Below are 14,944 nucleotides of genomic sequence, written 5' to 3' on the forward strand. Positions count from 1 at the left end.
ATCAAAAAGAAATCTTGCCATTTGCAATGACATAGGTGGAGGTAGAGTGTATTACACTAAACAAAATAAGTCAGTCATAGAAAGATAAATATTATATGATTTCACTCATGTGTGGACTTTAAGAAACAAAACAGATGAACATAGGGGGGAAAAAGAGATTGAGAGAGGCAAACCAGGAAACAGACTCTTAATTATAGAGAACAAACTGAAGGTTGCTGGAGGGGAGACGGGTGGAGGGTGGGCTAAATGGGTGAGGTGTATTAAGGAGGGCACTTGTGATGAGCACAGGGTGTTATATGTAATTGATGAATCACTAAATTTTACTCTGAAACTAATATCACACTATATGTTAACTAACTACAACTTGAATAAAAACTTGAAACAAAAATAAATAAATAAATAAACAAACATAAAAATACATGAAGAAAAAATAATTATTAACACGGAGCCTTTGAATCTACACACATATATATAATTCTGCTTTAAAAATTACAGAAAAATAAATAAAATTCCCAAAAATTGATGAAACAGGAGTTCTCATTTACATTAAAAGAATGTGTACTACCCAGTATAAATCAAAATATACCATCTATTGCTTTCATAGGTGAAATCTTTCTCTACCTGACAATAAGAAATTCATATAGATATATTCTCTTTTTACATTAAAACACTAATATCTGAAAGATTTCATTTGATAAATTTGTCATCGGAATACATATCCTTTGTAATTGCCTTGACTTCATTTCCCATTTCTCCTTCATGGCTACTAAGCTCAAGAAAATCATTTTGCTTTTTTTCCCTACCCACAAGCCAGTTTTTTCTAAGCATAAGATTAGTGTTAATGATAAATTTATGTTGTTAGTCTTATTCACATGTTCTCGACATTTTTAGCTTTTTAGCAAATTTTTAATTCATAACGTTAACAAATTTTACATCAGAGACAATAGGGCTTTTATATATATATTGTATATACAATATATGTTTATCCCATGAATTGTGAATTTTAAATTCCCATTTTCTTTTGCCTTCTAATACAAAGATCGCTTTTAAAATTTATTATCATATTTAGCAGCTTTCACATTTTATTTAGTCTAATCTACCAATATTTTCCTTAGTGACATATTTTCCCTTTGGCTTTTATACTTAGAAAGCTTTCCTATCCCATGAGCTGACAATATTCTGCTATAATTCTTCATGGATTTTACCTTTTCATTTTAAAAATTTAATTACTCACAGTCATCTGAAATTTATATTGTGGTACCTGTGTTAGGAAACCAAATCAATTCATCACATAAACTCCTACTACTCTAATATAAAACAAACAAAAAAGTACAAAAAGACAAGTGACAGACTAATTATACAAATAAATGTAGATGGAGAAATCCTCCAGGAGAAATCCTGGAGAAATTATGATGGAAGAGGTATCTTACACTATGGGAAGATAGTTCAGCAAATACCCCTAAATATAAAGGATGGAAAAGAAGGGAAGAAATAGCACTCATTATTTCAGATGATATTTACAAAATTATCCAAAAGTATACATAGAATGTTAATTAAATGCATATTAAATACTTTTAAAAATAATAGTAAATATGAAAAATACAAATCTTGAAGTTTTTAGATAGCATCTACCCATTTGAAGGATTTTTTATAAAATGATTCTTTTTTTAAGCTTATTTATTTATTTTAAGAGAGAGAGAGAGAAGGAACGCGTGCATGTGCACCAGTGTGTGAGCAGAGGAGGGGCAGAAAGAAAAGAGAGAGAGAGAATCCCAAGCAGGCTCCACACTGTCAGTGCAAAGCTCCACGTGGGGCTTGATCCCACAAGCAGGGAGATCATAAGCTGACGGAGATCAAAGGCTGGATGCTTAACTGACTGAGCCACCCAGTTGCCCCTATAAAATGACTCTTAAAAGTCTCTTTAATTTGGCATTTTTAAGGTGATTGAAATCTATCTAAAATTTACTGAATCCAGATACTTATACACACATGCTGGGAAATAATTTTCCTTATGCCTGTCATGTTTTCCATATCTTATAAGCAGATGTACTGATTGTTCAGAAGCAATATGGAAATATTCTCTCCCTCCAGAGAAAAGGGCTGATTTACTTACTATCTACTCTGAAAGATCCTGGTTTCCTAAATTCAGAGTTCATTTTCTGTAGCACAACCCACTGTGTATGTGGGCATTTTCTGTCCTACTTATTCTGTGATAATTGAGGTTCTGAGAATCTGAACAATTGCTGATACTCTGGCTATTTGTATTGCTATCTGTAATAGCAATATAATAAAGTCCTTTGTCCCTGACTCCGTAGTTTGGTGTCTTCTGTCAGCAGCCATAAAATTGTGCCAGGCTAAATGGTTACCTTTCAAGTTGGGCAAAATCTCAGAACCTTCACAGTTCTTGACAATATGGTGATGTTGAACTATAAAGTTTTTACAGATGGATCAGTAGTTTAGATTAATCCTTTGTCACTTGTAGAAAATAATTCTATTTATCAAAATGACCACACCATCATTGCATTATAGTTTGACACGTATTGCTACCTTCGGTTCTAGACATCATCTTTTCTAGCCACCATATCTGTACCAAGATGTTTTCCTTTGCCCCTGGGTCCTTATAATTACTCATAAAGTTTTTGAAATTCTGTCTAAGCACCTGTTTAAAGGATTGTATTGATAAAATGATTACTATTTAATTTATACAAAAGACTTGGCATTCTTCCATTGAGCGCTCTCTGCTGATCTGTTGGAATGACTGCCTCATCACGCATCAGTTCTGTCTCTAGTACTGACCTGTTAGTTCAGAGCTGCAACTCTTGAGCAGATTACTTCTTTTAGCCTCTGTCAGAATTTTGACCTTTGTCACTGGAACAGCACTGTGCGTGTGTGTGCATGTGTGAAAAGTGTCATTTCTTCCTTTGGTTCACACTGAAAATGGGTTAATACTCCATTAGCACTTTGATTCTGGGAAAAACTAGATCAGGGTGCTACTGCATAACTTATTTAGCCCAGATAACACTTGGAAAAATTATCAATTCCATTTCATTTTTTGAACAACTTTGTAAGAAAGAGAAACCAAATACTTGGATACAGTGATCCTTTTGAGAAAATGGAAATTTGAAGACTTTATATGACATAAAAATGCATTATAATATGTATGAGTATATGGATATATAACAAACATATAGTACTGACTATATATTAATATTATGTGTTCAGTATTTAATATTATTGTATAAATATTATATTAATATATGCTACTGAATATTATATATTCAATGCATTATATTAAATATATAATTATTAATATGTAATTCTGAATATATACAACAGAATAGCAAATATATTAGCTAACATTTATTGAATGCTCTTTACATATTTGGCACTGCTCTGTGAATGTTGTATCATTAACTCCCCAGATCTTCAAAACACCTTGTAGAATCAGTATTATATTACTCATTTTACATTATGAAAAACTGAGTCTCACAGAAACTGAGTGATAAAGTCAACATTAAATATTGAGTCCTGCAACACTATGTTCAGCACTTTAAAATTATATCTATTACCCTATATTTTTCACTAAGAAAGACATGCTATGTTAGAAATTCATTCATATTAAAATGTGATCCTCTTGAAAAATAAAAATTTGAAACACATCATATTATACTTAAAGTGTATCTAATCTATGCCATAGAAAAGATTTGCTATTTACTAACCTAAAAGAAATCAATTTACCAAAGTAAGGAGGAAAAAAAAAGTCAAGAATACATTATCTCTTTCTGGGTAAAAATGGATCAACTTAGTTTGATTAATTATAAAATGCATCTTCAAACCTTCTGTTCTTTCTCTCCTGTATTTTCTATCTTATTTTGAGCCATCACATAAATGAGTGATCACATCACATAAATGACTCACCATGATATACTAGGCAGGATTTTAAGGTGGGCTCCCAAATCCACCTCTTCACTGTGAATGCAGGTGGAATCTACAGATATGATGAGAATGTTGCCCTCATGTAAATTAGGTTACATTTTATGGCAATGGTGATGGGACAGTCCCTCCTGTGATTATGTCACGCTACTAGGACTCTTTACTAGCAAACTGGAGAGGGAGGTAAAGTTAGACAGATGTGCTCCAGCTGAGTTGGAAGAAAGCCAGGTTTTGAACTGCCTGTGGTGGGAGTAATGGTAAGGAACCAACAGGAAGCCTATGCAAACTAAGGAAAGTCCCTGGTCAATACCTGGTAAGAAAATAGGAATATTCGTCAAACCACTGTAAGGAAATAATTATGATTTTGCACCTCCTATAACCAAATAAACAACATGCTTTTTATGTCTTCTTTTCCCACCATGAGATTCCATTAACTGAGGTTTGATAACAGCTTCCCACACGTGTTAGGATTAGTGGTTGACTTTTTAAAAATATGATTAAAAGGTATAACAAATTTAAAGAATGTTCTAGATAAAATATCACACTGTATGTAAAGTTATAATTTTCATTGGAATATTGAATAAATTTTTAATGCATTTTGCAACCTGTTTTCCTATGTGGTAGAGGGAAATTTACCAAAAATCCATCTTAAAACTGAAAGCCGTGTAACAAGTACTGACATTGGGATTATACAACAATTATTTTTCCATGGGAAATATAATTTTATCTAATACAGTATTCATATTTATGAATCAAAATAATTGATGCTGTTTATTATTCCTATTGAAATCTTTGCATTTTATCTACATTTACTTTTTATGATATTAAATGATACCCTGTTAAGGCACATAACTTTTTAAAAGGAAGAAATAACTTTAGATTTAATTTTTTGTGTTATGCCATGATACTTATAGTCAAATAATAAACATAAAGTTATGTTTTTCTAACTTACTACATTTTAGAAGGGGGAAATCAAGATATATTCAAAATTTAATTTCTTTTTTAAAAATATATTCTTAAGTTAGCTAATATACAGTATAGTCTTGGCTTCAGGAGCAGATCCCCATGATTCATCACTTACATACGACACCAAGTGCTCATCCCAACAAGGGCCCTCCTCAATGCCCATCACCCATTTTCCCCATCCTCCTAACACCTCCATCCCCCTTAACCCCCAGTTTATTTTCTGCATTTGAGAGTCTCTTACAGGTTGCATCCCTTTCTGTTTTTATCTTATTTTTCCTTCCCTTCCCCTGTGGTCATCTGTTAAGTTTCTCAAATTCCACACATGAGTGAAATCATATGATATCTGTCTCTCTCTGGCTGACTTACTTTGTTTAGCATAGTACCCTCCAGTTCCATCCACGTTGTTTCAAATGGCAAGATTTCATTCGTTTTCATTCGTTGAGTAGTATTCCATTGTATATACATACCACATCTTCCTTATCCATTCATCAGTTCATGGACATTTGGGCTCTTTTCATAATTTGGCTATTGTTGATAGCACTGCTATAAACATTGGGATGCATGTGCTCCTTCAAATCAGCCCTACTGTATCCTTTGGATAAATTCCTAGTACTGCAATTGCTGGGTCACAGGGTAATTATATTTTGGGGGAACCTCTAATTAATTTTGGGGAACCTGTAATTAATTTGGGGGGAACCTCTAGAGTGACTGCACCTGTTTGCATTGTCACCAACACTGCAAAAAGGTTCCCTTTTCTCCTTATCCTCACCAACATCTATTTTTTCCTGAGTTGTTCATTTTAGCCACTCTAGCCATTTTAGCCACCAGTGTGAGGTGGTATCTCAACGTGGTTTTGATTTGTATTTCCCTAATGATGAGCAATGTTGAGCATCTTTTCATGTGTCTGTTTGGCATTTGGATGTCTTCTTTGGAAAAGTGTCTATTCATGACTTTTGCCCATTTCTTCACTGCATTATTGTTTTTTGGGTGTTGAGTTTGGAAAGTTCTTTATAGTTTTTTTGATACTAACCCTTTATCTGATATGTCATTTGCAAATGTCTTCTCCAATTCTTTAGGATGCCTTTTAGTTTTGTTGATTGTTTCCTTCACTGTGCTGAAGCTTTTTATCTTGATGAGGTCCCAATAGTTCATTTTTGCTTTTATTTCCCTTGCTTTCAGAGACATGTCAAGTACGAAGTTGCTGTGGCCCAGGTCAAAGAGGTTGCTGCCTGTTTTCTAGGACTTTGATGGTTTCCTGTCTCACATTTAGGTCTTTCATTCATTTTTTAGTTTATTTTTGCTTATGATGTAAGAAAGTGGTCCAGTTTCATTCTTATACATGTTATAAAATCGATGTACAGAAATCAGTTTCATTTCTATACACCCATAATGAAGCAACAGAAAGAGATATTAAGGAATCAATCCCATTTACAATTGCACCAAAAACATAAAATACCTAGGAATAAACCAGACCAAAGAAGTAAAATATATGTACTCTGAAAACTATAGAAATCTTATGAAGGAAATTGAAGAATACACAAATAAATGAAAAAACATTCCATGCTCATGGATTAGAAGAACAAATATTGTTAAAATGTCAATACTATCCAAAGCAATCTACACATTCAATGTAATCCCAATCAAAATAGCACCAGCATTCTTCACAGGGCTAGAACAAACAATCCTAAAATTTGTATGGAACCACAAAAGATCCTGAATATCCAAAGTAATGTTGACAAAGAAAACCAAAGCTGATGGCATCACAATCCTGGACTTGAGCCTGTATTACATACAAAGCTATAATCATCAAAATAGTATGGTATTGGCAAAAAACAGACACGTAGACCAATGGAATAGAATAGAGAGCCCAGAAATGGACCCACAAATATATGGCCAACTACTCTTGAACAAAGCAGGAAAGAGTATCCAATGGAAAAAAGACAGCCTCTTTAGCTAATGATGCTCAGAGAACTGGACAGCATCAAAAATTATTTTTTTAATCAAGCATATAGTATATTTTCTTATAAGCTACCAATTATAACAACTTATCACAATGTATGGTATTTGAATGTATGAAACACACAAAAAATCTTTCACATATAATTAGAATCTTAAATTATCACTGTCTCAAACTTCATTCTAACATTCAAAATAAAAATGATAAATTATAGCAATTGACATACATTAGCAACATATATGAAAGAAAGAAATTCAATGTGAAATGAGAAGTTTAATAATTCAATTTCTGGGGAATAGAATACAATCTTCAACATTATCCTATCTTTTCCACATGAGGCACAAAGATTAAATGGTTCGTATATCACTGGTTCTAGCAATTTTTCATGTTCATCTTAATATTCCTTTTATCCTATATGAGTGGTTTTATGTTTTTAAAAATACTTCATAAAGAAACTATTTACTTCAAGAAAGTAAAGATTTTTCAGCAAAGAAAATATGCTTAAAAGAAAAATAATGTTACCTAACGTTTATGGTTTTTTCAAAGAAAAGTCCTTAAATTTCACTAAATCTTACCTTTTCCAGGTAAATATCAATTAATATCCCAAGTTCTAAGTGGTTAAACATAGCCTACGTCTGCCCTTTAAGACACCGAGTGGCGTTTTAATTCTTGGAAAGTGGGAGATGCATTAAATTTGTCCTCATTACTGATGAAATTATTAGATATCCTATATATCAGGTGAGTTTTACAAGCATGTAGTAACTACTTTCCATATGCCAACAGGCATGTTTGCAAAATAAGTAAAATCGATTCTATACCCTTAAGCTTCTCATAGCCTAGTGTGAGCAAAACCATACAAAATGGTAATATATAGTATTGTGGCAAGGTGTGTACATATCTGAGCACATAGAAAAAACATCATTGAACATTTTGGGCTCAATTCTAGATTCCCTAAATGACTTTCCAGAAATGATTAAGGCTTGCATGAAGTCTGGAAGAATAAGAAATTCATGGGTCACAAAGGTGTGTACAGGTGTTCAGGGCATAAGAGACAGAGATGTACTGTAGAAGAGTTTAAATAGCATAGTACATGCAGAAATTTAATTCATGTTCATGTGACTATTTTATGAATTAAGGTAATAGGTGAGAAACAATACTGGAAAACCATGTAGCTGTGGAGGTTGTGTATGCTACACTGTGCCGAAATATTGAAAAGTCTGAAAGCATTTACAAATTGATAGTACTATTGAAGCTTTGTTGTGAGCACCATGAAAGTGATTTATATCTTCCTGGATAATAGAGGTAAAACAACACAAAATTTAATAAACCCTTGTTTAAAGCCATCCACATATTTATTATAATACTGTGTCCTTTAACTTCATTCTGTAGATGATATTTATGAAAAAGGTGTCATTCTCTAATTTGGGATTTTGAACACTTCGAACTCTTTCAAAGGGAGAAAAGACAATCATGACTTAGAAGGTCAGTTTAGGATTAGGATGTTTCTGTGCCTAAGTAGGTTGACTATGAAATGTGAAAGGCAAAAGATTTGAATTTGATCAAGAGGAGAAAATGTCTTTACATGTATGACATCTGTGGGTTTTTTTAATGTAATATCTTTCATTTATTCTTAGAAGTATTTAAGGTGATGATCCATTAACTTCTTTTATGAACCCAACTTACCTTTATTGCTACCAACCTGTTTAATATATGTGATTTAATTACATAAATTTCTCTTGCTACAATTCAACTGTCTGGTCAGAAGTATAATTAAATTGATCCTATATTATAAACTCTTCATGAAATTTCATGGTACTGCAATTTAAATTTTTAAAGCTTAGGAATTGAAAAGAACCCCTAAAATTAAAAATCACTAATGTCATTTTTTTTGTTCTCAAGGATAAACTTTTAGTAAACATCTGTGACAGATAGTTAAACAGAATAGTAAGTAGTATAAATATTCATTTGTATGTCAAGTATTTAAAAAGGACAAAGAATATATAGGTCACATATAATATACATAAGAATGGGGGCTCTTGGGTGGTTCAGCCCTTTGAGCATCCAACTATTGATTTTCACTCAGGTCATGATCCCAGTGTTCTGGGATCAGGTCTGCACTGAGTGTGGAACCTAAAAGTAAGATTCTCTCTCTCTCCCACAGCCCCTCTCCCCCACTTGCACTCTCTCTCTCTCTCTCTTTCAAATAAGTAAATAAATAAATAAATAAATAAATAAATAAATAAATAAGAATACATTTCAGCTTTTATGTTCATATTGTTTTAATATACATTATCAGTAATTTTTATTTTTTAATACTCTTTGTACTAAACTCTATGTGATCATATCCATTTAGCTATAAATGGAATTACGGTTTATAGTTAGATATAAAATGTCTCGAAAATGTATATGGTTTACATTTGTAGATAATTTAAACATATCTTTATGGGTTTACATTTGTAGGTCTGGTTTACATTTGTAGATGATTTAAACATATTTTTATGGGTTTACATTTGTAGGTCATTTAAACATATTTTTATATTAACCTTAATTTTTTGCTAAATTATTACTCATTACATTTTTCATATAATTTTCTAGGGTGAGAAAATACTTGTAAAATGTTTAGCACTGTGATTGGCCCAAAGAAATAACTCAGTAAATGTTACCTAGTAATAGTAGTGTTATTAGCCAAATTTTTGTACTTGTGAATTAAAATGTGGAAATGATTTAACTGGATATTTTCTAAAGGTGAACATTTTAACCCTATGTTTCCTTAATTACTTGGTCATACAGATCAATAATCATTAAGGCATAACAACTACCTTGTGTTTGAAGTGAGTTTTCAAGACTGTAATTTTAAGTCTGTTTCTGATCATTGAATTGGCTCACTGATTACGCTGAAATTATTTATTGAGATTCTCATAAACATTAGAGTAACCACTTACTATCATATGTATAATATTTATATATACATGATCTACAATATGCTTTCATTATATCACTTTGTTTCCACAATAAATGATTCTAAAAGGGTAAAATATCCCATAGTATGTAACTATATGCTCTTTTACCTATAAAGAATGATTATGCATCTTTGAAGCAAAATGCAAAATAATTCTATTACACAAAATAGCTTTTTAGTAGAAACTGGAATATATTTTGAGTTGTTTGGCAGATTTAGAAAAGATATAAGCACATTTCTCATTGTGTGTTCTGTAGAACACAGATCTTAATCAGGTTTATCTCAATGAAATTTTGAAAAATGGTTATATGACTATCCAACATGGTATACATTAGTTTTTTTCAAATTTATTGTTTCATAGAACACTATTTTACTCATTTGTTTTTATTAACATAAACAAATGAAAAAATCCTGTAAAACAAACTTTGGGAAATAGTGACAAGATATAGAGGTGTATGATAGACAGTAATGAGAAAAGATAAAGATATATACAGCTAGTTTTAATGGGGAAATTTTCCACAGAAATTTAACAACTCACAACTTGGACTTCAAGAAGTTTAAAAGAAAAATGTTTCAAGTCAACTTGATCAAAATTTAGGAAACAGGGACAGTTTTTAAGTAAATGGGCTGTAATAGGACAATAAAGGATTTTAATAACTGGGTTCTGTGAAGATCAGAGACTGACTTACATTTATCATTTATTTATTCTATTTTGGATTTGCAATTGGAATTGAAACGCATATGCTAGGACTTCACTCCACAGTGTGATTCAGGATATGTAATTGGAGCCAAGAATTCTATATTTTACATTTTAACAAATTATCCAGATGGTTCTGATATGTGTGGTCCAGTGTTGGCAGATTGAGAAACACAGATAAATTCACAACTATTAGTAATAAATAGAAATCTTATAAATTCTAATACACAAGGACGAGATTTAAGGACATTTTAAAAGATTAAGATGAAAGGTAAACCATAAGAAATACAGTCAACGGTATTCTAATAGGGTTGTATGGTGACAGATGGTAACTATACGTGTGATGAGCACAGCGTCTATAAGCTTGTTGGATCACTATGTTGTACACCTGAAACTAATGTAACAGCATGTCTCAACCACACTTTAATTAAAAAAAACTGTAAATGATTATATACAGGAAGATGGAATGAAAATAAATGAGATTCAGATATTAGGATCATCTGAAAAATAAAATGAAAACATAAAAAATCATGCAGGTATAAATTTAGAGGAAATGTCCGGATTAGTAGATTCAGTAGGGTCCAGAGTTGGAATTTGAGGTAATTGTGATATGATAGCTCGGATTCAAAACGTAGGGGTGTTGGGGCACCTGAGTGCTCAGCCAATTAAGCCACCCACTATTGATTTTGGCTCAGGTGATGATCTTACAGGTTGTGGGATCAAGTCCTGCTGTTAGGCTCTGCGCTGACAGCAGAGCCTGCTTTGGATTCTTTCTCCCTCTCTCTCTGCCCCTCACCCACTCACATTATCACGCGCACGCACGCGTACCCCCTCACCCCCCAAAGTAAATAACCAAACATTAAAAAAATGTAAGGGTGTGAAAAACGGGCTTTGAAACTTTTAACTACATTTCCTGGACGTCAATGTATGATAGTCCTGCCTTATCTGCAGTTTCACTTTCTGCAGATTCGCTATTGTCGGTTTAGGTTACCTGGCATGAACTGTGGTCTCTGAGCCAACGGTCCTTCTGACGAATCATCAGAGGTTCAATTGTAGCATAACTCTACACTACAGTGCGTACGTCATTCCCCTCACTTGGTCACGTAGGCATTCTATCATCTCACAGCGTCATAAGGAAGGTGAGTATAGTACAATATTTTGAGAGAGAGAGCGAGCGCCGCAGTTCACGTAACGTTAGTTACAGTATATTAGTATAATTATTCATTTTATTGTTAATTTCTTACTATGCCTAATTTATAAACTAAACTTTAGTATGTATGTGTAAGAGAAAATAAAGTATATACAGAGTTTGGTACTATCCACGTTTTTAGGCATTCACTGTGGGGCCTGGAACATAGCCAAGAGGATATGAGAATGAGAGGCCACCACACCTGCTTGCCTTGACAGTATCATTGGCCATGGTTAAATTAATAACAACTCAGAGCTACTCCCTCTAGAAAATGTTAACTAGTGTGACATGGTGTGGTAGGGTAAATGACGCCCATCTTCTCTCCCCTCCCACCTGTTACCTCCCGATATCTCTCGAACCGCTGAATATGTCACAGGACATGACAAAAAGAACCTTGCAAATGTAATTAAGCTTAGCAAATTTTACATGGGGAAGGGGAAAGCAGAGAGATTTCAACAATGAGAAAGATACAGCAGCAGTTGCTGGCTCTCACACTTAGAGCCCAGGAACAAGGAAGAGAGAGAGGTCTTTAGGACCAATGGGCACTAGTTTCTTTCCAGAGCCTTCTGATAAGATACCAACCAGCTGACATTTTTATTTCAGCCTTGCGAGACCCTGAACGGAGAAACTAGCAGAGATCACCAGGACTTCTCAGCTCCAGGACTGTGAGTTAGTATATTTTTGTTTTAAGATGCTAAATTTGTGTTTATTTGTTAAGTACCAATAGAAAGCTAGTAAACATGGTGGAAGGTACTATCACAAATCAATGCTTGAAGATGTTCTATAGCATGAATACCAATCCCTCAATACTATATGGATGTCTAATACCTTATATTTTAAATCAGGACCTCCAAAACATTTAAGTGTCATAAAGATATATGAATACATTTTTACAAAGCAGAAAAGACAGAAATTTAATGTTGTGCATCTAGAAAGAATGGAGAGCTTTGAAAATAGTTTTGAGTGTATTTCATGACACTTGAAAAGCAGAAAAGACAGAAATTTAATGTTGTGCATCTAGAAAGAATAGAGAGCTTTGAAAATAGTTTTGAGTGTATTTCATGACACTTGACAGCCAAACCAGAAAACTCGGCAACATCTTAACTCATGTTCCAAGCTACTACATTTTTAGTATACTTAGTACTTACTGAAAGAATCAACCAGCCTAAAATATATTTATATTTTGATGAACAGAGTACAGGTTTTCTATTAAGGAGCCTCTAATGGAAAATTATTGTATTACTAACTCCTTCAATATTGCCAAAATTATACTTAAAATTAAACCTTTGTGTTTGTAGTGTTTTAAACTATGAATTAAGTTGCCAAGATAAAATACTCAATTATTGTGAAATCACCTTAGAAAAACAAGGATTATTACTAGCACAACGGAGGAAAATAAGTGTTAGAACGCAGCCTCCACTGCTAGACAAAAGATAGTTAAGAAATGTATTAGGTAGAAAATAGTGTAAAAACTGCTGTGATGTGTCATTATTTAGGGTATAAAAAGGAGAAAATATTTTTACTCATTTGTTTGCTAGAGGATTTTTTTTCTAGTGAGAAAGATAGCACTAAGACGAAATGTTTGTTTTAAAACTTTCCTCACATGCAAACTGTTAACCTTTATACTAAAGCAAGTCTACTTTATATCTGTTTTCCAGTGTGCTCCTTAAACATCATATTTTGAATTATAATGTGCTTTAGAAAGTAACCACCCCTGCTACTGTATTTATGTATCTGTTATGATAATTTTACATCTCGTGTGATGCATTCTGGTAATATGGTCCCCTGGGGAGGTGAGTTGCTATCTGATATGCTATTCCTGTAGGTAGGGAGGGAGTCTTCCCTAAACTAGGTGCAACTTAAAGAAGTAATTACAAGTCCATGAACTCCATCTGAGACCTTTGGAAATGGAGTATTTTTACCGTCAGAATTTTTTTCACATTGTAAATAGGGAACACATGCAGATTCTATACATTTTTAACGCCATCAGCAGAGCCTGTGGTACACTGAATTATCAAACAATCTTTGCAGAATGAAACTTGAGTACCCACACTATGTGGGATAAATAGAGGTTATTAGTGGCCTCCAGTTAGTTCTGGTCAGGTTTTGATGCCAAAATGAGTTTGTACCAACTTCCAGGTAAAACCTTAGTGTCAAGAACTTCTTGGTTTTCCTTTATGGTTTTAGGTATTTAGGTATGGTTTTAGGTAACACTTTATGGTTTTAGGGATTATGGATATGTGGAACTGTAAAGTCTGGCTTAGAATGGAAGACATAAACTCATGTCTCTTTTTTTTTTTTTTTTTTTTAATTTTTTTTTTTTCAACGTTTATTTATTTTGGGACAGAGAGAGACAGAGCATGAATGGGGGAGGGGCAGAGAGAGAGGGAGACACAGTATCGGAAACAGGCTCCAGGCTCCGAGCCATCAGCCCAGAGCCTGACGCGGGGCTCGAACTCACGGACCGCGAGATCGTGACCTGGCTGAAGTCGGACGCTTAACCGACTGCGCCACCCAGGCGCCCCTCATGTCTCTTAATAGACTGTTTTTCTTGACTCTTAACTTGCAGAGAAGACAGATTACCAGGTTATTTTCTGGCAGAGAGGCAAAATACACAGGAAAATAGGGTGGAGTCTGATGCCTGAATCTCAAATCATACCTAATTTCCTGTTACTCTCATATTCGGTTCACTTTTGGGAATGTCTAACCCCATAATTGTTTCATGGTCTCATCTCCTAAGAAGACTTAAGGGAAAGATTTTCCTCTCTTCAGGTACACTGCAAGTGAAACATTAAAGCCTACCAATTCCATCATTTTATTGTATGTTAATGATGATTAACGTGACCCTCAGGATAAGATTTGAGCTAACAGGATAAATAATATTTTCCTGTCTGGTGATTCTTCTACCATTTCCACCCCAGAGAAGTTTGGTTTGACTCAATTACACTGGGCAGTGGTCATTTTATGTTAATATCACTTACCTTCATAATATACTTTAAACCCATGAGCGCTAACTGCAAAGTCACTGGTCAAACGTAGTGAGAACACAGATTTGGTACTTGTCACTGGCGGTGGCAGATGGAATCCTGTTAACCTAAAAACATAAACGAAATTAATTGTTAGTGTTATAGACATTTTACCTAATAGAGTTGAAAGAGCATTAAAAGTCATTTTATCAAATCCCCAAGCTTTGTATAAATAAGTGTGTATGTGTGTGTATGTGAGGGTTTATAAACGAATTTA

The 14,944-nt window shown here is 33.6% G+C and overlaps 1 protein-coding gene across 2 annotated transcripts in view; it reads right to left on the minus strand.

The window, feature by feature from the left end:
• Positions 1-14,944, minus strand: part of CSMD3 (CUB and Sushi multiple domains 3) — a 1,257,946-nt gene that overhangs the window by 1,052,614 nt on the left and 190,388 nt on the right. For both annotated transcript variants that reach the window (XM_047073797.1, XM_047073796.1), the window contains exon 3: positions 14,683-14,795. In XM_047073797.1, the coding sequence (XP_046929753.1) occupies positions 14,683-14,795 (113 nt within the window). The remainder of the gene's footprint in view (positions 1-14,682; positions 14,796-14,944) is intronic.

The sequence above is a fragment of the Lynx rufus genome, unplaced genomic scaffold, assembly GCF_022079265.1.
Source record: "Lynx rufus isolate CCGP_SWC_20201006 ecotype Redwood Valley unplaced genomic scaffold, mLynRuf1.p SCAF_12, whole genome shotgun sequence".
In the NCBI taxonomy this organism is placed as follows: Eukaryota; Metazoa; Chordata; class Mammalia; order Carnivora; family Felidae; genus Lynx; species Lynx rufus.